This window comes from Anomalospiza imberbis, chromosome 7, assembly GCF_031753505.1.
Source record: "Anomalospiza imberbis isolate Cuckoo-Finch-1a 21T00152 chromosome 7, ASM3175350v1, whole genome shotgun sequence".
Taxonomy (NCBI): domain Eukaryota; kingdom Metazoa; phylum Chordata; class Aves; order Passeriformes; family Viduidae; genus Anomalospiza; species Anomalospiza imberbis.
The window spans coordinates 12,491,782-12,515,807 of record NC_089687.1 but is presented as its reverse complement, the minus strand read 5'-3'; the positions used below and the strand labels follow the sequence as shown (position 1 = coordinate 12,515,807).

Sequence of the window (24,026 nt, the reverse complement as noted above, 5' to 3'; positions counted from 1 at the left end):
CCACAATTAAAGGTGAGTGTTTTCTTGACATTGGATGTTTTCTTTGGGAAGAGGGTGATGCTTTCCTCATTTTGGAGTTGTGTTCCTTTGTTGTACTGATTGAGGAAGTTTACATAAACATAGTTACAGACTTTGGCTTAAGATACAAAGTAGTGGTTTTTTTTTTTTTAACAGTCAATAATGTAACTTTTGGAAAAACTTGGATTTTTTCCCCCCCACTCTATATGCTCCTATGTCCCTCTTTGTAATTTGTCTAGTTTCACACAGGCAAGGATGGTGCACTTACACTGTTGTTGCATGTTAAATAAAGAAAAGCCCAACCTCCAACTTTCCTACAATTCCGTCTGTTGCTTTTTCACTGAAGGTAAATGAGCTTCAGTAATTGCCTTTACATGTCTGCCAGCAAATACTGTATCTGCAGTCCTGTATTTACCTAATTCAGCACTGGTTATATTACGTTCTTCTGCATTTTTCCTCTCAGATTGCTCTTTGGTTGGTAGTAGAATCCACCTCTTGGCAGAGCTGGCTCTTGGTCCTCATCTGCTGGCTGCAGACAGATGATTGAGTGTCAGCAGGGCCCAGCTAATCAGAGCCCTGATCAATAAAATAATAACAAAAGGCTAGAATCAGACATGCATTTCAGTTCTGCTATTTCAGTTTCATGTTACTTTACCTGTTCAGAACTGCTCGCATGTACATGTTTGTGAAGAAAGTGGTTGACTTGCTCACATTTGAAGCAAATTACTGAAATTGGAATTTTGGTTTAATTGATCTGATACTAAGTTAATTCTTTTTCCAATCAAATTAATATTCCTTAAATATAGTGAAGCACGCTAAGAAACTGGATGTGCTTCTCCTGAGGAATTAATTGTTATTTTTCCTCTTTTCAAATATCAATATTCTAAAATCTAGTGATTTTTCCCCCAGGTGAAATAACACCTGAAATAGTATTATTTAGAATAGCCCATCTTGCTTAACTGTCTGAAATTTGTCAGCTGTTACTCAGTAAAACTTCAGAGCAGTAGAGCAGAATGCGATACATGTTTAGAGCTGCTTGGTGGGGTAAAAATAAAAATAAACCTTCCACAAGAACACCACCATTCCATTAGTACCAAACAGTGTTGACGTCTTACTTATTTCTGTATATGAATCTTATTCAATATAATGCTTGATTGGTTGTTGTTGTAGATTTTTTTTGGTAATGTTGAGGACAATATTATCTGCTCAAGGTGGTGACTTGCATTGAATTTTAAGTTCTCTGAGAAGCAAAAATACATTTGTTAGCAAGTTTCCCGTTTTCAGAGGATTGTGTGCAGTTTGTGTGCAGGTAGTTCCTTAATTTCTCAAAGTTCCTTCTTTCTGGAGTCGATCTTTCAGGAAACCAGTAATAATGACAAAGATAAAGAACAGTTGCCATGTGTCACAAGGACAGTGAAGGCAGAAATTATTTTTTGATATGGGTGTATGGAACTGTACTGCTCATACAATATGTTGTCACCTCGTTGTGCAAAGGAGAATTTAGTGATAGATTTTGGAGGCAAATGGAAATGAAATTATCATGTCACAAAAGACTGAAGTATCACTGCAACTAGAGGGTTTATTAATGATAGAGGAGAAATCTGAGCTATGTAGCACCATTAAAGCAGTAGAAGTAAAGTAAAAACCTAGTAACACAAAATATACAGGACATGTATGGATTGTTTAAAAGTATTTTTGTTGTTAGCTGAAGAATTTTCAGTTGAAAACAACAAACTATGAAGTCTGGGTATGTTTAGTTGCAGGATTACTGAACCATCCAATGCAATGCTAAGAAAAAAGCAACAGATGATTCATTTGCTGCTTCCCAATATAATAGGGAAATGTTGTATTTCATGAGAGATTACAAGTATGGTTTCATTTATGCTTAAGAAAGAGGTGAAAGAAACAGCAGGAGATTGTAGGCATCCTGGAATGATTGGAGAATGGCAAGAATAAGTTTTATTAATGTCAAGAGAGGACAAGTAGAAAACAGAATTCCTTTTGTATAAAAGCACATCTGAGAATGACCTTTAACCTGAAGGCACAAAACCAGATGAAGTTCGTTACCCACAAAGAAGTTTAAATAGTTAAATAATATTGTTGCATCTGCCTGGCAAGTGACAAGCACGTTCTGGGAGAAAGCATGTAGTCTTGATGGAAATGCCTGATGTCTAAACAAAATTTTGTAGCTGTGTTGCCATGTTGTTGATTACCTCACTTTGAGTTCTTCGAGTTCTTCAAAGTCTCTGGGAGTTTTTTAGCCTGGTGTTTTCACTGCTTTATTTTTCCTGAGGTGGCTAAACAGTTGTGTTCCTTAGAGGAGATTTTTTCACTTGTTTATTTGTTTGGTTTTGTTCTACATTTATTAAGTTCAGATCTCTCAGTGATTATGATGTTTGAATCAGATTGTCTTTGAGGCATTAAAAGTCCAGTGAGTTCAGATTCTGCCTTGCCTGTCTCCCTCACAGCCAACAGTAGTTTATTAGTATTTCAATGTCATTCTTTTCAAAGTACATTAAATGAAGTACAGTAGATGGAGAAAATACAGAACTGCCCATGTAAATACAGCTTTCCATTATTATGTTTCTTTTCTAACTTATCATTTGGTTTCCTGTGATAGAACATCAGTTTCATTGTGGTGAGCTTTATATAATTTTGTTCTTACATCATACAATTTTTGGTTAGACATTTTACTTTCTTCTTCTAGATCCCCCAGTAAACCCTTGGCACGGAAAGTAATGAGTGGGATGGATTGGGAAGTAGTGAGTAGGAACTCACTGTCTGATGATAGGTTGGAAACACAGAGCCTCCCATCACGGTCTCCACCTGGAACCCCAAATCAGTGAGTAGCATCAAATCTTCTCTCCCTACAAGTGACTCTCTACCTCTAATGTGAGTGACCTACTTGGTAATAAAGGGATTAATGTGTTATGTAGACAAATAGCTTCAAAAAATGTGTGCCAAATGATTCTCTGTAACACTTAGCTTCAGATTCAAATAATGTTTTTAGGGGTAAGTTTTAGATGCTTCTCACTTGACCTGTAAAAAGTGTAGGATGTATCATATTACTCTAAATTTGAGAGTTTGTGTTTTCTCAAGCACAGTTAAAACTAAGTTATTAACTTGGTTTAAAAAAAAAGACCCTGATGATAAAATCTATGTTATATTTTTAAAATAATTTATTTCATTTAATACCACTTTTTTAAACATTGAGGGAAATTACTTTATTGGAAATCCTTGCAGGTTTATTCCTCTCAATTTTTGTGCCTTTCTTTTCAATGTTCAGTCTTCATATGATAAAGCCTTCTGTTTTAAGTTAGTGAAAAAACATTCCTGATTTCTTTTGGAGGGTGACCAATTTTCTCAGTGTGCTGAAACTTGCTAAAGAATCAGTATTATTCAATTTTGTATTACATAAACTACAAGATTTTAAGATTCTACAGCATATTATTCACAAGATCAGTGTTGTAAATACCTGTAGCATTTAAAAATTACTGAAAATTGTGTAATAATGATGCTTAAAGCATAACAAACTTAATCATGCATGTTTAAAAGAATTTTAATATTGTCATGCTAGTTTTCAAGTGGGAAAATACTGGATTCAAGAAATTATAAGATTCTCAGTGTAAAGCTTATGATTCTTCTAGGGGAAGATGCAGGGGATATATTGTTCATCTTAATGAATTCAGGTTAAGTTCTGCCATGAACTTAGGATTTGTCTTCTTAGGAATCCATTTTTCTTCTTGTTGACTGGGCTGTCAGCTTGTTCATTGGAGCATAATGGTTTCAGGCTTTAATTAAAAGTAAATAAATTTTTTTAATAGCCCTTAGTGTTTATTAAAATAATTTTTGAACACTTAAATGAAATACACGTTGATCTGACAACAGTAATTGTTTCAGTGATTTTTTAAATTTTAATAAAAATTTGTGTATGAACATGTGTTTGCACTGAGAGGAAATAATTTGTTTAGCATCCCATGTTAGTGGGTGGTATCAGAAATGTAGATTAACAATAATATTCTTGTCACACTGCACTGCTCTGCTTTCCCTCTTAGTCGCAACTCTGCCTTCACTCAAGAAGGGGCCCGGTTACGACCCTCTTCAGTTGGACATTTAGTGGATCATGTGGTTCACACCTCCCCCAGTGAAGTGTTTGTAAATCACAGATCTCCATCCTCCACCCAGGCTAACAGCATCATACTGGAATCATCCCCGTAAGTTCTGCTCTTACCACGTCACTGTAGCATGCAGGGCTGCTGAAGAGAAGTCAGAAATCTTGGCCTTGAAGAATTTATTGTTAAATGTGAGGTCAGGGAGATCCAGGCAATCTAATAAAAAGGTGGTTGTTGTTTAGGGAGTATTGGTGTAGGTCTTGCTGTGAGGAAGAGCTAGATGATACAGAACTGAAGACCTCTCTCTGACATATTCCAGGTTCAGGATTACAATACCATCCCCACCAATCCAAGCTGTGGGTTTGCTGTAATGTGACCGTCAGTGTGTGAATGTGGAACCAAAAGTTGGGTTTTTGATAGAATTGAAGGAAAATTTTAATTCCCACAAGTTTGGAAATGTTGCTTTTTGTCAAGGCACAGAATTGAGCTTTACAAACTACATAGCCAAAATACCTTTTGGGCATCCGGGCATTTGGACATTGCTAGTGTATTTGGTATATTGTTACAGAGTTTATTTTTTTTAAGCTGACACTGTCGGGCTTTTTTTTTTTTTTTTTTTTAAATAATGCTGACTATACTGTAAGCTTACTTACCATAGGATACAATGGGCAAAATAAAATCTATTATTGTGTATTGGGTTCAGAAGGAAGACAAACAAAAAACCCCACTGAGTTATTCAAAGATACTGAAATACTCAATAAATTATGTTCAGAGTACAGATTAATTGGGAAAAATATTTCAATATATACCATTTCATCACTGCCACTGGACCATCTTAGTGTAGCTGTACATGTAATGCCAGATATGCCCTCATAGTTTTGTATAATAACCTCCGTTAGCAGGGAAATTGTACAAACAGTTTCAAAAGTTTTGAGAAGTGTAAAGCAGTACATACCTACCTACATGTTTATAAACAAATGGTATGTCTCAGGAAAAATACTCTGGGAAACTATTTAAGCACAGCTTTAAAACCTTGCTTAGACTGACTGTACTTTCAGTTTTAACAACTATGTGTAATTTTGAGGAGGAAAATAGAATACACAGTTTTTAAAGTTTTATAGAATAGCACATGATGCTTTTTACAATAGGCTACAATAGTTACAATTTGACCCTCAGCTAGTTACCTGACTTTCAGGGTTATGTAATATTAATTTGACTTTGTCATGTAAATTGCCCTTTTTTTGGTGGACTTTTTAACATTCACATGCCAAAGGACTCTCAGAACCGGAACAGTTGTGAATCTTTTCTCATATTACTGATTTGTTGTCCAAAGGCCACGTAGGGTCAGGTTCCTTCTGTTCTAAGATTTCCAACTGAAGTCAGTTATGAGAAACCCTTACTGAATGACACGATGATACAGTGAAGAAAGCACAATTTTTAAATACTCTATTTGATTCATATGCCTTTACTTGAAGTTGTACAAGTTCTTCCTGAGTGTTCTTAGGATTTGTTTATTTAGTACTTGATTTCTTGAGTAAGTCACCATAGAAATGAGTCTTAGAAAGAGAGGAAGTGGTTTTGTATAACTCTGGCTGTTCTTTTTTGTGTTTTTGCACTTTTTATGTCCAAGCAGAAAAAGTATTGCTCTTCCATCACTAAGTGTTAGGGGTTCCATTTTTGTTTTTTTTTTTCCTCTCATTGGAAGCTTAAAACTAAAATTTAATATTCCAGTATAGATTTCTAGTATAAGATACCTTTAAGAACGAGGACATTGACTTTCAAAAATATATGAATCCCATTTAAGGTCTTTTGAAAGTTTAAGGTGATGTTATTGATTCAAGATTTGCCATTTATGAAGGAATACAGTAGACATGAAGTTCATATTAGCTATATAATTTTAAACTCTACTGTTCTACAGTCCAAAAAGCTATTTCTTAATCAGTTTGACCTTTCTGGCTGAAAATATTCGAGTAGTCCATGTGCTAATTTGTCAGACACTCTTATTTATTAATCAAATCTATAGATGTGAAAAAGAGGGGCTAACCTGACTGGCAAATAGGTTTAGTGATCTTTTTGAGTTTGGAGTCAACATAGGAAAAGAAATTAACAGTTTCCATGCAGTTCAGAAGGATATTATAGTTTAGCTAATATAACCTTTAATTGCACATCTTTTCTCCATCTGCACATCCTATTCAACACTAAATGGAGAGATAGTGCTTGTAGTTCCCTTAGCTAATTATAACCTCAAATTCCAAGAGCACGTGGTAAGTGTTTAGTTTAATAAATTTATGGGGGTGTGTATGGAACTTTTGCTAAATATATTAAAAAGATCAGACCGGATATCTGTAACAAAAATACCTAAAGCTTGCTAGTGCCAGCGTTTGTATGTTATTTTATTATTATGTAAATTACTGAATTCAGTAACAGAGAGCTGCTTTGCCTGCAAAATAGGCTGCTTTCACTGCCATTGTCTGAGCATTCATAAGGAAATTCAAAGCTGACTGGGCAAATATAAAGCAGTGAAGTTTATGCCCGAGGCTTGATTGTTAGTTCTCACAATTCATTATGCTAATATATCACAGAACTTGCATGGCTGCTTGTAAAATGCTCATTTAAGTAACTTTTCAAATCTTTTCTTTAAGTTTGTGTGTTTGGTAGGAATTTACTTGTGTTTGTTGACATGTATGTATAGACATCTAGTCAAACATCAGATCCATCTTCTGCTTTTATCAGAATAACTTCTTTTGTGTTTCTATTCATGTTTTCTGTTCCTTTTTTTCTTTGGTTTAAAACTCTCAGGAGTAATTGTTTTCAGGAAAATACATAACTTAAAAGAATGTGTAATCTGTGCTGGCCAGATTTGAATGAATGAATGCATAGGCAGCTAAAAATCTCTGGGTGACCTTTGTAAGTCGATGTCTAAATAGTTTATAGCTGCCTTGCAGATTTGTTTTGCAAATGTTGACAATCATCATATTTTTCTCTCCACAAAAATGAATTTAGAAAAGCTGCTTATCTTGAAAAATGAAATGTGCTCCTTTTTCTGTTGCTTGCACTGAAAAGTGTTAAGAAATACTATTTTTCTTCCCAACTGTGCTTGAACATAAGGTTCTTCAGACATCAGACTGAATAATTAGTACTTTTTTTTTCTTGTAACACTTCATGAAAAAAATATTTTCTGAAAGTTGAAATAAAGCAGAAAAATATAGAAAAATATTGTCGGGATCTTTTTGAATGTGCTGTGTTCTTTCATACACTGACAAAAATGTTACCAGTTTTGTTTTCTAAGAATATTGACTAATTTTTTTAAACTGAAGCAGAAAATGTTTGGCATTTCAAAGTGAAGTGTTCTATTTCCCAGTTTTCATGCTTTTTGAAAGAGGTTAATTTTTTTTTTTTTTTTTTTGAAATCAGTATACTCTGTTTTGCTCAGATTTTTATTTTTGAACATGTATCTGGGATATGCCTTTCTTGAATTGCATAGAGACAAATTTTATGGTATGGAGTTTGATGTGTGCCTTAGGTTTTCAGATTTGCAGCAACCTGAAACCTTGTGCAGTCTCATACTGAGAGTCTTGCTCTGCTAACAGTTCACGGAGGCGAGACTACTAAATACAGTAGAGCTGCTCATGTGGCTACCTGTGTGTTTTGGAGGGAGTTATGTGATGAGTTACCGCTACAGTTTGCTGATAATGAAAGGAGCAGTGTCCTCCTTTTGCCTCTGGGAGTGTCCTTCCCTCTCTGCATGATGGCCAGCCCTGAGATAAACCAAAGGACCCAGACTTGTCTGAAAAGTGGTTGTGGTTCTTGTTGTAAGCTGCCTTAGCCAAGGGAGGAGGACTAGTTCTTCAAGGAAGCAGCCAGAGATGTGGGTGAAAGAACAGACACACCTAATTTTGGTGGTAGCATTCTCTTTAGATTTGGCTATAACCTGTAAATTCATTTTTGATGCTTTATGGATCTGGTATCAGTGGGCTGTTGTCTGAAATCGTTAAATGACTTAATAGCACCTTTTAATGGGGTGCTTGTGGAGGACGACATATCCTGCTAGTATTTAGAAACTGGCATTCAAACCAAGTTAATGGGAACTGGGAGCTCGCTGCCCTTTTGAGCCTTTCCAAATGTTCTTCTTAATTCTTAAATATAAATCCATATAATGAAAGATGAATCATATATTTATGTAATATGAATTACACAGTTAAGCTTTTATTCCAAGAGGACTAACAAAAGGAATTTCTCCATGTTATGTGAAAACATGGCGAACATTTTTATTAATCTACAATGGAGTGCTTGCAGATTAGAAGTAGTGGGTTAAGCATGCTAAAACCATTTTTAAGAAGGTCATAGGTAAAAGATGAACTTGCTGGTTTTGTGTAGTTACTTGTCAAGAAAAATGCTGCAACAGGTACAAACATAGGCTGCCAATATACTCCACTGCACTACTTTTTTGGGGTTCTAAAAATACATACAGATCATCATCTCAAACTCTTGAGTTTCTTCTAACATTTTCAGTTTATTTGCAACCCTGAAAGAACTGTCAATATCTCATGATTGTTCCACTTCATACTTCTATTTTTGTATTTAGATCTCAAGAAACTCCTATAGATGGGCAGCCTCCAGCATTACCACCCAAACAATTTAAAAAGAACAGTTGGAACCAAATTCATCATTCACACTCACAGCAAGAACTGGATAACCATATTAATGAAACATTTGATGTTCCTGCATCACCTGAAAAATCCACCGTAAGTTTTTTGATCCAGTTGAACCATTCTGCTTTTTATCAGAATGATGGTCCTATTTTACATGAGCTTGGTTCTGAAGCATTTCAGAGCTGCTGTGTTTGTGCATTACCCTGCAGCATTACTATCCCTTCACTGGCTCCTGCTGGTTTTACTCTAGCTGCTGGAGTAGTGCTTTGTCAATTGACTACACATCACTACATTGGGATGGTTATGCAAACCTTTTGAGCATTAGCTTTTCAGCACATGCAGAAACTTCTGCCTAGCCTCTTCTTTGAGAAGTCATTTGCCAACAATTTTAAAGAAGACATTGCAGGTGTTTAATCTAGCTTTAGCTAAAAAGCTAAACCTGAAAATGCCTACCAGCTTCTAAAGTAGTTTTTATCAGGAGAAGCTTCTTGAGTCTGTGGTTGCATTTCTCATCAGAATTTCCAAGAAAGAGACTGTCAAGAGGCCTGTGACAGCAAATACAAAAATATGAACAGAAGTTCTTTTTCCATAATCAAGTATGTATGAGATGAGTAAGATAGTCAGTTGATTGTCTGAGGAGAGATCTCCCTGATCACTTTTGTGATTTTTGTCCTTCCAGAAGCTTTCCAGTGGTTCTAGATTTTATACTGACGTGAACAGTAAATAGGACAAGAAACGTGTTGTGGGATAGGAAAACATCCAGCTGTAGCAAATACTGTGTAAACAGTTTTGTCAACCTCGGACATTCAAAACTGAGTCACCTCCCCAAACTGATATTTAGAAATGCCTTAGTTTGTTGGTTTGTTTTTTTTTTTTTTTTTTATCCTGAACTGTAAATCTATGGTGTTCTGTTAGGCCTTACAACAAAGTTAAGATTCCCATAAAGCCTCTGTTTCATTTCATAGCTGGGGTTTTAGTAAAAGACTCAAAAGTGAAAGTTTTGAATTTTTGAGTGTTTTGGGAATGTTGTAAAATTTTTTGTTATAATTAAATAACGAAACAGAATTTTTAACAGCTTTGTCTTCAGGCAGTGCTTACCTGAGTCACATTAAAGTACTGCTCTGTTTTGATAGATAACACTACTTTAGTCATCAAGTTCTTCTGCCCTGTATTCCGTTATCTTTACCAAATTGACAAAAATAACTTTCACTTGTTTTTTTAACTCCTTTTAGTTCTGCGAAACCAACACAGCTGCATGAATGAGATTGTTTTTTCTCTGTGCATTGTCAGTGTGATTGTTTGCTCTGCTCCAGTGGGACACATTTATGCAGTCTCGCTGAAGGCAGCGCACTGTTGTAATTGAACATCTAATTTGGTCTGCTGATGACTTTTTATTTTGGGGATTGCAGAAAAAGGAAGATAGCATGACTGAAATATTTGGAATGTTGTTTTGTTTCAGAATTGCTTTTCTGACCAGAATTCAGGTTCCTGCACTGCTAAAGTCTTCTGCTGTTCCATCTCAAATATTTTAGAGAAAACCCCTCACCATTTTGACTTCATAAAGCTATTGGATTTCCTTTGCATGTATGGCAGATCTGTGATGAAAGGTAGTAGGACACATATGGGAATGGCAACTTTTTACTCCATATGCAATCCCTAAGTGTCCAGTCTGAGAATGTCAGAAGTACTTAAAAGTACTTGAAAACAGGTGTGGCCAAAATCCTTTCAAACACATTAATGATGGCATACAGTGCTCTCTGCATGCTTGCATTATAAACCTCTGCTCAAAATAGCATCTTAAACCAGGAAATTAGCATTTCCTTTCTGTCTGGGGAATGCAGTGGCACAAAAGCTGCCAAATGCTGCAGGTGAGCACTTGTTTGATGTTCATTCTGTTTGATCTCCCACACCAGTGAGCATAGGCTGAAATGACTGGCATATGATCAGGCTTCCTAAGACCCTTCCCTTTCATTAACATTTCTTGTGCCCTTACTTTCCCAAGTTTTTCACTTTTTCATTACTTTGAATGCATTTGGCAAATTTTGTTTTGTATTAACCAAGAACAGAAGACACCTGCAGCTGAGTTAACTGCTAATGAGCCAAGTTGTGCAGACTTCTTTAGCATAGTGAAACTCCAGGTTCTGAACTTTCTAACATATAAAAATATTTTCTAGGTTTGTTTATTTTTCTGAGTATGAGTCTTCTGCTTTGCTGTAACTGGTAACATTGAAAACTTCCTTGAAACACATTTCTTTATTACTTTGCACTCTCATTATAGGAACTATAGAAATACTAGCTAATGTTCAGTCTGTGAAATAAATATAGATGGGAACCAGCTAAAAATCACTTCAACAGCACTAAGTTGTTTTTTTTTTCAGATTAAAAAGGTAGCTAGTATTCCTCAGTTCATTGGCATTTCCTTTAAGAGTGTTGTTGTCATCCAAATAAAACCAAGAAGAAAGCAGCTAAAATTTTCAGAGTTGAAACAGTGCAGAGCATATGTCACACCTTATACTCCACTAGACTGGAAATGGAGTAAGGGATAGGGAACCAGGATTTCCTTGCTTACTACTGGCATATTGCAGTTAATGAAACAAAAGACCATCTTCAATTATCTTCCTTTTCAATGTATTACATTCTTATTGCAGCTCTTCATTATGGTCATAATTAAAATGAATTTAAGACATTTCCATTTGGTAAGCTGTTTTTATCAGAGTTTTGAAGCCAGTTAGTCTTTTCTAATATTCTTTCTTACTTTGAACTTGCTTTGACAGAGCAGGCCTTTAACTTAGTTATCTCCAAGACTCTTAAATGTGTAATTTTTCCCTTTTAATTGCAAACCCAAGATGTTTGTGTTCTTGCTTGATATTTTCTCAAGTGTCCAGGAGCAGTTATTTGATAAGGAAACTGCAGAATTATTAAATGCAATATCCTCAAAATGTGTGAACAAAATATATACTAATATAATGTAACTTTTGTCTATTAGCCCAATGGTGGTGTCCCCCATGACAATCTTGTTATGATCAGAATGAAACCTGATGAAAATGGAAGGTTTGGCTTCAATGTAAAGGTAACAGTACATCTATTCCTTTTACGTTTATTAAGGTTATCTTCTGACATTTGGGATTTCTTACTAATTTAATTTGTTTTTAAAGGGCGGATATGATCAGAAGATGCCGGTAATAGTGTCCAGGGTAGCTCCAGGAACACCTGTAAGTTATCAAGAAAGCAGACTTGGTAACAATATCTGTGTATCTTGAAGGATGTACTGAAAATGAGAAATTATTTCCTAGCTGCTTATGAAAATTAGTTTTTGCTATAACATTATCAGAACAAAGCAAATTACATGCCGTAAGAATTTGATGGGGCTGTCTAACATATTTTTTAAAGTTCTTCAGTCCTCAAAAGTATTTTTTTCCTGCTGAAGCAAAGTTTAATTTCTGAAAATTACAGGGCATTATAGATGCTCAGTATGCACTGGTACTTGAGCTGTGCCATCCTAAAAATACTTTTACTTTATTGCTTTTTTTAGATATAGACATTCAGTAATTTCACATAAATTACATATTGAAAGAGTGTTTAAAATAACTAAAATAGCAAATGTCTTACTTCAGTGACAGATGTAGCTGAGTAAAGCCAACATGTAGATTAAAACCAGACATTATGAATCATTCATCAGGTCTGATTGTGTGTTGTTACTGATGTTTAGTGACTATAAGAGTGTCTTCAAACTAGGCACAATATTTGTCGATTTATTGTCAGAAGTACTGACCTGGTATTCAGCTGACTGGAGTCAGCTCTGTCGATAGGTGTTAGAGTGGAGTTAACCATTTATTTGCTGCCTTTTTTTTTTTTTTTTTTTTTTAACTTTGAAATGTTTGCTGAAATAATTCTTCATGTATCTTGCTAATTATTATCCCTGAAGTATTTAATAGCATGAACAGTTTTGGCTTTAAACATTCACTCCGTAGGGAGAAGACAGTTGGTGATGGCTTGTGTGTTTTCTTTTCTCCAATGATGTTTAGACTGTGGTTATAATGACAGTTTTTAATATCTGATTCCTCTCCCTGGGATTACTGGGAGTTGTGCATTGTTTTTTGCCATTACCATTGCATTACCATTGTAGTATTTCAGACCTGAAGCATTTAAGCCTGTGAAATTGATTTGGACACAGTTTTGCCATGTTTCTCCCTTCAAAGTTAAAACATCCTGCTTTTTAATTGCCTATACAAAGGGTGATTGAAAGAGAGGAGCTTTCTGCATCAGCTGAGGGGTAGAGTAACAGCTGCTGAAAGACAAGTTACAGTGCCAGTCATCTCCCAGCTGCAAATGGGAATGGCACTGCCTGTGTATTGTGTAACTCTTGGATTTATCATTTGAATACAGTGCAGCAACCATAGCAACAGGGCTGTTAGGATTCCAGAACCCAAGTATAGTTACTTTAAGTTGTTATTTTAAGGTAAAAAAATGGCAATGGCTTGTATTATAGCTGGTTTTGTTTTTTTCCCTCAACCTTGCAGGCTGATTTGTGTGTCCCTCGTTTGAATGAAGGGGACCAGGTTGTCCTGATTAATGGCAGGGACATAGCAGAGCATACCCACGACCAAGTTGTAATGTTTATTAAAGCTAGCTGTGAGAGACACTCAGGGGAACTTGTGCTCCTAGTTCGACCCAATGGTGAGTGGCTTGTACATCATAATTAAAAATAAAAATCCACACCCTGCTCTCATTTTCTAACCTCCATTTTTTGTCCTGGAATGGAATGTTTAACCTGTAAGAAAGAACTCCCTTCCCTGAAAAGGAATTGCAACAACACAGTGTATTGAGCCCATAATCTAAGGAAATGTGTATAATTAAGTGTTGCAAAATAATAAAAAAGTCTGACGTCAAATATTTGTAACAGAGAGCTAATTTAAATTTTGTTCTCGCTCATTGATAAAAATGTTCAGAAAGCTATATGGACATTGAATGTATTTCATAAGGTTATTATTATTCTCTTAAGGAAAATTTAAACAAACACAAACAAATAACCTGTCACCAAATACTCAGTGTTTGGGTGACATTGGAGGTCAATACATACAAAATCCTTCCATACATTTTTCAAACAATCCAAAACCACTGGTAACATTTCCACTTGAGGAGACTTAGTAGAAGTGCTAAAATGCAGTCTAAATAAAAGCTCATGCAGTGTATTCACAAAATACACTTTTGGACCATAGCCAGCAGATGGGCACTGGATTTAATTCCAGTGCACCTCCTAACTACAGTGAAGTTAGAGAGGAAAAAGCAAAACAAAAAATATTGGTGCTTAATTGGAATAATTGAAATTACTTTTGCAGGGTACTTCATCTACCTCATAAAAATGTTTCCCTTATTCACTAATTTGCACTCTCCACTTACATGTGCTGTCATTCTGTGTGTAAGTTCTCTTGCAGCTTTTGTGTGCTTACTCTCTTTTCAGACAAAATTATGAGCTTTGTTGGCACATTTTCTAAAACAATCTTTCCCCTTGCATATTGATTATCTTTGTATTCTGGATAAAAACATGTGAGTCGTAGAAGTGAGGAGTTGCCAGTTTCCTTCTTTGTAGTGATGTAAAGTAATTTAAAAACAGGCTTTTGAACAGCGTATGTCTGTTACGTGTAGCAGAGGATGCATATTATTTCTGAGCTTATAGGCAAGGCACACACAGAGCATTGATAGCTTTATAATGCTATGTATTAAATGCAGTTTTCTCAGGTGGTCTGCACATCTTGCCCTAATTACCGAAGCCTAAAATGACTTCTAAGTGTATTGTGAGTAAAATGTAAATGCAGCTGTAATGATATCAGAGGCATGATGTGAGAATCTGAGATTAGAGAGTTCTATGAGACAAGGCAGGGTATAATGTGAGTTTTGATCAAATTTTAGCTGTCAGTGATGGGCTTTCACTTAAAATTACTATTACACCAAAGAGAAAAATAGTTTTATCATGAATTATAATGATCAGTAAAGGCTCCCTGTCCTTGCTGATGGGGACTAAAATCAATCAAATTAAGTAAGTGTGGATTTTTATACAGGAGAAATGTGGACTTTTTGCTACTTTAAATAAATGCTAACTTTAGTCAAACAGCATCTTCAGAGCATTCATACCTTTTTTTGTTCTAGCTGTCTATGATGTTGTGGAAGAGAAGCTGGAGAGTGAGCCTGATTTTCAGTACATCCCTGAGAAGTCTCCACTTGATGGTGTCCATCAAGATGATAATGCTCTGAGGGAGTCCATGATTCAGTTGGCAGAGGGGCTTATCACTGGAACTGTCCTGGCTCAGTTTGATGTAAGTACCGTAGTGCCTGGAGCTGGGTGCAAGTTCCAAGTCTCTTGGGATAGCAGTTATTTTTAACAAAGCAGATTACAGTTAAACCTCAGTACAGTCAGCATCCTTTAGCAAAACAATTACCTTACACTCTCAAAAGAAAAATAACCAAGGAAAAAAATCAATCCTGTATTGTATGTGCAAATTAAGAATACCTAATCCTACATTTTAGTTTTATAAATAGGTTCATTGATTGCTTACACTTTTTATGGTTATCAGGGACATGCTAATAAAATACTTTCAGAAAGATGAAGGCTGAAGAATGTCTACCAAAATACATGTTCTGTTCTTAGGCCTTCATTCCATACCTAAGTTGGTGTAGAAACTGAATGACACTGAGCTGTTGACATTCTATGGGCATTCTCAATGAGGGAAGGTAAAATAACCAATGGAAAATACTGCCCTAATGTTAAAGGCTAATGTAACTGTATATTTTATAAATAGTTGATTTTTATTGACATATTTCAGAACAGTAGTGCATTTTACGTGGGGCATTAAGCTGCTGATAGCCATGGTCTTTGTTCAGCATTGACTTGTGTCTTGGTAATATCCATCTTAAATGAATGAGATCAAGTGACTTAAAGCAGAAAACAGTAGGTTTGTAAAACATAGCACTGCAAATTCTATGAATTCCTCACCAAATGGAGACCTAGCATATATTTTACAACATATATTTATAAAATATATTTTCTATACTATTCTTTAAGAACTTTGGTAAAATTTCCTTTTATATTTAGAAAGAGCAGATTCTTTTCTAAGTTACTTAAAATTCTGCTTTAATGGAAGTTTTATTCTCCCTAGCAGGTTCAATGTGAAAAGTTTTTTAAACTGCTTTTTTTGAACCTGGATCATTTCACTGATATTTTTTGTAGCACAAAGATTGTGGCAATGCATGACTAAGGCATGAAAGGGCAGGAACTTCTCAAAGGCAGTTTTGTGCAGGAAAAGTGCAAGGTAACCAGGATTTGCTCTACAGTTATTGGACTATAAGAGGACGTCTGGGGAAAAAAACCAAAAATTCTAACTGAAAGAAGTGCAATGTAGGTAGATGCCCATACAGAACATAATCTGCTTGCCCCAAATGACCGAGTGGGATGTCAATATCAGTGGATTCACTTACCACTATGCAATATCACTTTTTCTCTGGATCAATGTTTTAGTGGAAGCTTGAAATTTAATGTTCACTTTGTCTTTAAACAAATTTTGGCTACATCTTGGTCATTTTCAGTGATTCCAGAGCATAACTAAATTTATAGTGCTTTATTTTTAAAAGTATTTTCATGTTTGTTGAAGCTACTGTTGCTACATAGGTTAGGTTCTAAAAACCCCTCTTTTTAGAGCAAATTCTATTTAGACAGATAATATAATAATGAGACTATTGCATCTATTATGTTCTGACCATCAGCTTTGTCTTTTAGCAATTGTATAGGAAAAAGCCTGGAATGACAATGTCTTGTGCCAGATTACCTCAAAACATTTCCAAAAATAGATACAGAGACATTTCGCCTTGTAAGTATTGCTATGTCTATATGTGCTCTGAAAATATTTCACTGTGGTTACTAAATAAGTAACATCTTTCTAAATTTTTTTTCAGATGATGCTACACGGGTTATTTTAAAAAGTAATGAAGATTACATCAATGCAAATTATATAAATGTGAGTAGTACTTTTCAGAAGTGTTTCTGACATTAAGTAATTCTACAGTTTTTCAATGAAAAAATTGATTAAAAAAATCTTTTTTTGTATAAATCTAGTTCAGGCTACAATGGCTACTAAGCCTCTATTCAGGTGATTTGAAATTTCCTGTAGATATATTTGCTTCCTAATGTTTTTGGCACATCTTTTCATATATGTTAAAGTCTAGCCCTGCATTTAATGTGAAAAAATGCAATCTGAAGCCAGCCCTCTCCAGAGCAATTAATTCTTCTTTTCTGATTACTTTTCCAACAGTTGTGTTCAACAAGAGTAAAGTTTAATTTGGCATCAGTTTCTTTTGCCTCTTGTTTTTTTCATTGTTAGTAGCAAAAAATAAATTATAGCTACTTACTTTAATGCAAAAAAACCCCAGATATTAAATTCCGAGATCTGTGTTTTAAAAGCTGGTGTCAAAAACTCACGCAAGAAATACTTGTACCCGAATTATTTTCCAATTGCTCTGTCGTTTCTTTTTTCACCCATTAATCTTCATTATGGCAACTACATGACTGTCAGTTCATATGTAAAGTGTATTTGAATCCTTGTAGTAATTTTGCATGTGAAACACTTAAAGAATTTTTATCTGTGCCAATTCATATTTGCTAGCCTTTAAGAAATAGAATTAATGCCATGGATGCTATTTTAAAAATTGGTTACTAAACTGTAAATGTCTGATGCCTGACTTTCATTTGCTGTAGGAATTGAAATAATGACTTTGTCTTCTCTTAGATGGAAATCCCTTCTTCCACAATAATAAACCAGTACATTGCTTGCCAAGGTCCATTACCGAACACTTGTCCTGATTTTTGGCAGATGACTTGGGAGCAAGGCTCTTCTATGGTTGTGATGTTAACAACTCAAGTAGAACGGGGCAGAGTAAGTAAAACATTTCCTTAAATACCACTTCCATAATCTTCTAAGGAACTGTTAGTGATTAGCTTTTATAAGATTAGAGGAATATATTGTGATGACATATAATATGTCAAGGGGATAGGAGGAAGTGATTTTAAACTAGAAAAAAGTAGGTAGAGTAGATGTAAGGAAGAAATTTTTACAATGTGGGTTGTGAAATACTGGCACAAGTTGCCCAGAGAGGTGGTGAATGTCCAACTCTGGAAACATTGAAGGTCATGTTGGATGGCGCTCAGAGCAACTCTATCTAGTTGGAGATGTCCCTGCTCATTGCAGGGGGCTGGACTGGATGGTCTTTAAAGGTCCCTTCCAACCAGAACTGTTCTATCATGCTGTAGCTGTTTTTCATAAGAGCAGTGCATTCCTAGTTCTTTTGCAATGATGAGTCGTAGATTTTAAATGCTCTGGTGTTGTTAATGCAGCTAATAGTTAAACTTTGTTCAGTCCTGAAATGCACTAAACTCTGTGTATTTCCTCAAATACTTTCAGTCTGCTTTGTTTGATTCTTTATTTTAAAGTAAAAAGCATCTAGATTTTAGCTTCATAGAACTTTTTTCTTTAAACTTCAAATGAAGGAACTCCAAGAAGTTGCATCAGTTTTCATAGAGTACTTCTTTGATATGTAGTGAGATTAATTTTTAAGGCAGCCCAACACAGCTTTGTAGTGTTAATATCCCATGCCTGGATGGCTAGGATTTTCTTAAAACTTGAACTCTAAAATTTTCCATAAAATTTTATTCTGTTACAAAGATTTGCTTAATCACTTGAAATAATCATTGCCCTTTAATTTGTATATCAAATGTGTTAAAATATAATACTAGTAATAGAGTAATTACAGTTAAAATTAGTAAAAATAATTGTGCATGGTGCTGTAAAAGGCCTCAGGTGTATTTTGTGGCTTGTTTGGTTTTGGTTTAAGCTGTAGTTTCTCCTTAATAGCTTTGGATTTCATGCAGTTCTGTCCTTTGGAGATAGGCAAAACAATCGAGTGTGGTCATACACACAGTGTAATTCCAGAATTACTTGGTTTAGTCTGGAGCATTCACAGTAGCACTGGCTGCTTAAGTGTGTGGACAGAAATTACTGTCTGCACTAATAGTGTAGTGGAATTCCTCCATATCAGGATTTCTTTAGAAGATGGATTTATAGTGGGTTGTGGCTGTTCTGATCAACTTGGACTGTAGTTCTGCTGTCTGTATATATTCTGACTTTTTAACAACCATATACTTGCTCTGAGGTCAGGTCTCACAATAGAATTAAAATAATTGAAGGGAAGTTGCAGTGGTTTGAAACCATTTTTCAGTGACACAATGTTTGCATGATGCTGCCTGCTCCCAAATAAACATGATTAGAGGGAATTTCAGTACAAGTGCCCTTTTACTTTAAGTTTTCTTTGCAGATCTGCTAAGAACAGACTTGCAATAGCAGTTCTCTGAGGTTCCCGCACCCCTTCAATAATGATATTTGTGGAGTTCTTTGGAGAGCTGCTTAATACTGAAATAAAAGGACTTATCTGTCTTATACCCATAGGCAGACTCCCTGCTCTAAAGCTGATCATGAGGCTTCTGACATCACTATCCCACTGCATGCCGGGATGTCTCAGTGGAGCAGGAAGTCTGCAAATCTGGCTGCTCTTAAAGATTCGCCAGGTGGGTTGGAAATGCAAAAGTACACTTGAGCTGAAATGACCTCTGTAATTAGGCATTCAAACCATATATCAGAAAATCATAGTGTTTGAAGTTTTCATTCACATTTGAGGACTTGTTTGGGAGTCCTTGAAGTCCACCATCTTCATCCCCCTATTTTCTGCATTTGCTTAGCAACTTTTTTGTTGCATATTTCCCCTTTTTTGGTTTGTTCTTTTCCCATATAAATGTACTTTGAGAAAATCAGATTAGGCTTTTGGAGGTCAGAAATATTTATAAAGCAGCATCTTTGTCAGTCAAGTGTTCAAATGGAATATTTATAGATAATGTCTTTAAAAAATTATAATGGAAGTTAAAGGCATCCATCTTCAGTTAAACTAACTGCAAGAGCCTGGTGCATGTGTCCTCTTGGAAACAGAAACAGGAAATCTCTGTGATACCTTATTTTATAAACAGCAATTAGGTAACAAAGTCTATTTGGTAAGTAATTAAATAGTGATTACAAAATGATCAAAATAATCTGTAACAAATAAAGGTATAAAAACTAGAGAAAATGAAAATTATACTCTGAATTTAAACACAGGCATCTTTAAAAATGTGTTGACCTTAGGTTAAATGCCATCAGTACTGGCCAGAGCCATCAGGAAGCTCATCATATGGGAATTTTCAGATTACCTGCCATTCAGAAGAAGGAAATCCTGCTTATGTCTTTCGAGAAATGACATTGACTAATCTGGAGGTAAAACCTTAATATATTTTCATGTATTAATCTGCAGAATCCTTGGAAACTACTTATAACATATGTAGATTTTCTTTTCAACTTGGTGGCATATCCATGTAAATGGCACTGTTTATTTCTAGAACCCTCTAGAAATCTACTCATTGTCATGTACTTTCTTAGGAGAAATTCTGTCTATAGAATGGTAACAAACTTTTCATAAGCAAAAATATTAGAGATTCATTTTTCATAATCATATTAATTGGATCACATGAAGGATATATTATTTATCCTAAAGTTTTTATTGGTGTCTTTCATAACCTTGTCAAAGAAAAAGAGTAATAAAAGTAGTAGAGAAACTTGTTATTCCCTTGATGTTTTCGGAACATTAGAGGTGTTTCATCACGCTGCTGATGAAACGTCTTTGTAGAGCCACATAGTTCTTAATAATTCCATCTTGAACAATATGTGCAAGAAGATGGAAGATAAATCATGCTGAAAGATGAATCTGGAGTGGTGACTACATGTATACAAGGACCTTTTTGAAAATGCATTGCATGATTTTCAGGGCATGTGTAGTTTTCAGAGCCTCCCCCGACAGCATTTCAATGTCAGAAATGTTTGGAAATTAGTATCTGGAATTTAGTTCACCGTTATTTCTCGCTGCTTGAGTTAACCGGCTGGGAAGCCAGTTTTATAGAGCTACCTTTTAGTCAGTTTCAGTTCAAATTCCTGCCCTGTGTCCTCTTGAGACAATTGCTCATCTGCTATCAGCCGTGGAATCTCTGTAAATGATGCAGTGCCTAAAGGCTATTTGAAGTGCAGTAGCTCCTCTTCTTTTGAAATTCGACTCTGGTTGCCCAGGCTGTCCCCTCCCCTAACCAGAGGCCGATTGATTATATTTGTGATACCAGAGCGAGGGCCAGGAGGGAGTGGAAAAAAAGTCATTGTGCCTTGTAGGTGTAGGAGGGTCAGATCAAGCCAAAACACTGCTGCTGTTCACAAAGGGTCTGAAGGAAAGCTTTTATGTCTGATCTCCCCTCCCTACCCCACTTCTGTCATTTGATCTTGTAGGATGATATCTCGTTCTGTTAAATTTGGTTTGCTAAGATTATGACCACCTTCTTGTACATCTAGTGTACAGTTAGATTGCTGGTTTCCTTGAACTGCTTTGCTGTTATGTGCTCTGTAATTTTTTTTCACCTGTTGAAGATGTAAGCATTTGTGGATTCCCTTTTTTACTTTTAAGCAAAAAAAAAAAAAAAAAGTAATTGTAAAATCCAGGATGACTGATGGTTAACACTAATAAAGCACTGCTTAGTTGCCTGAAGCCACTTTGATTATGGGTGCAAGCAGCTATGAATGTACTATTGACTTTTTTATTACTATTTTTGTTGCTTTTTTAAAATGGGACTTGAATTACCCTTGATTGAATTTCATGTGTCTGATTAGAAAGAAGAAAGCCGCCAGCTAACCCAAATCCAGTACATAGCATGGCCTGATCATGGGGTTCCTGATGATTCCAGCGACTTCCTCGATTTCGTGTGTCTTGTGCGAAAGAAGAGGGCTGGCAGAGAAGAACCTGTTGTTGTTCACTGCAGGTATGAAATTTCTTTCCAATTTTATTAAATCATCAAAGTGAAATTTTCATCATCAAATAGCTGTTCTGTGCTTTGTTCTTGAAATAAATATTTAATATTATCTGCTTTGGGGATGACAGGAAAACTCAACCTTGAATTAAAATAAATATTTAATGTGGTAATCACATTTCAATAAGCAAGATTTTGAATAGCAACATGTGTTGTTCTGTTTAGGCATTTTGCTGGGATGTTTTGTTTTGTTTGCAATTTAAATGCTTGTGGTAACAATCTACATAATAATTAAGGGAAATGGCAAAAGATAACCATGAGGAATAGGTTCCTATTCTACAAATAGAATAGCTGTGTAAATGATCTATAGTGGAAAATGCAGGTGGTTTATTAAAAGATCAATTAAAAGACATTTTCTCTCGAGTCTGCAGTCTTTGGCTATGTGGTATTTTGATACTTACATTAAGATGAGACATTTTTCTCAACAATTTACCTTTGTCTTAAGTTAAAATAACTGTTGTTTAGATCTTTCCATACACATGAAATGTGATTTTTCTTTTCCTTGTGCAATACTTTGTAATAGCATCTCCATTCCTGTAGTGAATTTCAAGATCTTAATAATTTAAAAATACCTGATTAGCAAACTATAATAATACCAGTTGTTTTCAAATGAACATGTGCTATCACAATTCTTGGGGACCAGTTCTGTGAATAATATTTGACCTCTTAATTCTGAATACTCTGAGTTAGTGTTCCTGAGTCAGGCACGTAGCATTCTTTTCAGAGAGAAGCTGAGAAGTGTAAGGGATAAAATAAATTTAAAGACTACAAATAAACTAGACATTTATTGAAGGAGATGAAAGAAAAAGAAAAATACACCTTGTGTATCAGAAATTGTATTTCATTAGTTCTGCTCTCAAGTTCTGTTTTATGCTGGTCAGGGTGAATCTTACTGACTAGGGAAACTAGTACCAGAATGCCAATGTCTTAACTGATACTGCTTCTCAGCTTCCATTAATGATATATTTTTGGTTAATATGGTTGTGAAAAGATGGTGAAAATGGCAGCCAAATACACCCTCTATGAGATAAACCGTGCAGAAACACTGGAACAACAACTTTGGAGAGTAGGAACAGTTTCTTTCATCTCAAGGAGGCACCAGTTCAGCTCCAAACTGATAATTTCAATGTGTAATTGAAGCTTTATGAAAAATTTATGTTTCACAGAAGAAAAGAGATGGATTATCACAGTTGAACATAATTTACTTAATTGGCCCAACTTGGTGGCTGTTGGGAAGTATAACCAAATTCCAGCAGGGAGTCAAGCAGAAGGAGCCCAGGTGTTTCTCCATATGGTGCATTCACTCTATTTTTAACATCTCTTCAGTGTAATAGTACAGGGCATTAGTGCAACAAAATTTGTTTTCAGGACTAAGTCACCAGCTTTAGTGTGAAGAATCCAAGTAGCTAATAGAAAATTATTTTATTTTCTACAATAATAATAATTAAAAAATTAAATGGTCCAAACCCACAGAGATTATAAGGCAAGCAAGACCTTAAGGAGTTGGAAAGGTTTTTGTTATATTGAGCTGCCCAAAGCACTAGTTTCTGATGTTGTATCATGTGGTTATTTTTATCTTTACAAGGTCGTACTAGTTTCGTTGAACAGTTTCTAATTCTTGTTCTAGGTGAGATGGGAACCACCCATCCTGTCCCTGCCCGTCATCATTTTCATGCCCTGTCTCAGTATTCTACTCCATCACTCAGTGAATTCTTTTGCTAAGCTGAAGAGTCCTGTCCTACCTTATGTTTGTCATAGGGAAATTATCACATTTTCCATTGTGGTTGCCCTCTGAATCTTTTGAAATTGTAAAATGAGTCATTAGGTTCTTTGACAGTTACTGTTTGTTTTTGCTTGGATTTGATAAAGCATTCTGCATTTAAGTTCTATACATATAAATTCTAGAAATATAAATACTACTGAATAATTTTATATAACCAGCACATGTACATCTTGTCTTAAAATCCTTATGACATCACTGAAATATAGAATAGCTTTAATGCCACCTCCTGGACAAAGATTTAAATAGTAGTTTAGCCAGACTTAATTTGAAGTAACTCTTTAAAATCAGAACAAGTAGCTTTCAAAGTTTGAAATGTTTATATTAATCACTTTAGATCCAAATATTTTTATTTATTATATGAGTTAGGATAATGCTGGCATCTCAAAATATGTATTTGGCCCTATATTCCAGTATGAGGAAACATTTGTTGTCTATTTAAAAAGTGCAACATTAACTGAAAAATTTGAAACTGTTAATTGAATTCAAGG

The 24,026-nt window shown here is 35.3% G+C and overlaps 1 protein-coding gene across 5 annotated transcripts in view; it reads left to right on the top strand.

The window, feature by feature from the left end:
• Positions 1-24,026, top strand: part of PTPN4 (protein tyrosine phosphatase non-receptor type 4) — a 110,648-nt gene that overhangs the window by 76,676 nt on the left and 9,946 nt on the right. For 3 of the 5 annotated variants that reach the window (XM_068195434.1, XM_068195438.1, XM_068195435.1), the window contains 12 exons: positions 2,726-2,860; positions 4,074-4,232; positions 8,716-8,875; positions 11,769-11,852; positions 11,938-11,994; positions 13,303-13,459; positions 14,930-15,096; positions 16,554-16,644; positions 16,730-16,791; positions 17,560-17,706; positions 19,999-20,127; positions 21,559-21,707. In XM_068195434.1, coding sequence (XP_068051535.1) covers positions 2,726-2,860; positions 4,074-4,232; positions 8,716-8,875; positions 11,769-11,852; positions 11,938-11,994; positions 13,303-13,459; positions 14,930-15,096; positions 16,554-16,644; positions 16,730-16,791; positions 17,560-17,706; positions 19,999-20,127; positions 21,559-21,707 — 1,497 coding nt within the window. Of the gene's footprint in view, positions 1-2,725; positions 2,861-4,073; positions 4,233-8,715; positions 8,876-11,768; positions 11,853-11,937; positions 11,995-13,302; positions 13,460-14,929; positions 15,097-16,553; positions 16,645-16,729; positions 16,792-17,559; positions 17,707-19,248; positions 19,392-19,998; positions 20,128-21,558; positions 21,708-24,026 lie in introns of those variants that run through there. The other 2 variants (XR_011000741.1, XM_068195437.1) reach the window with 2 other exon arrangements.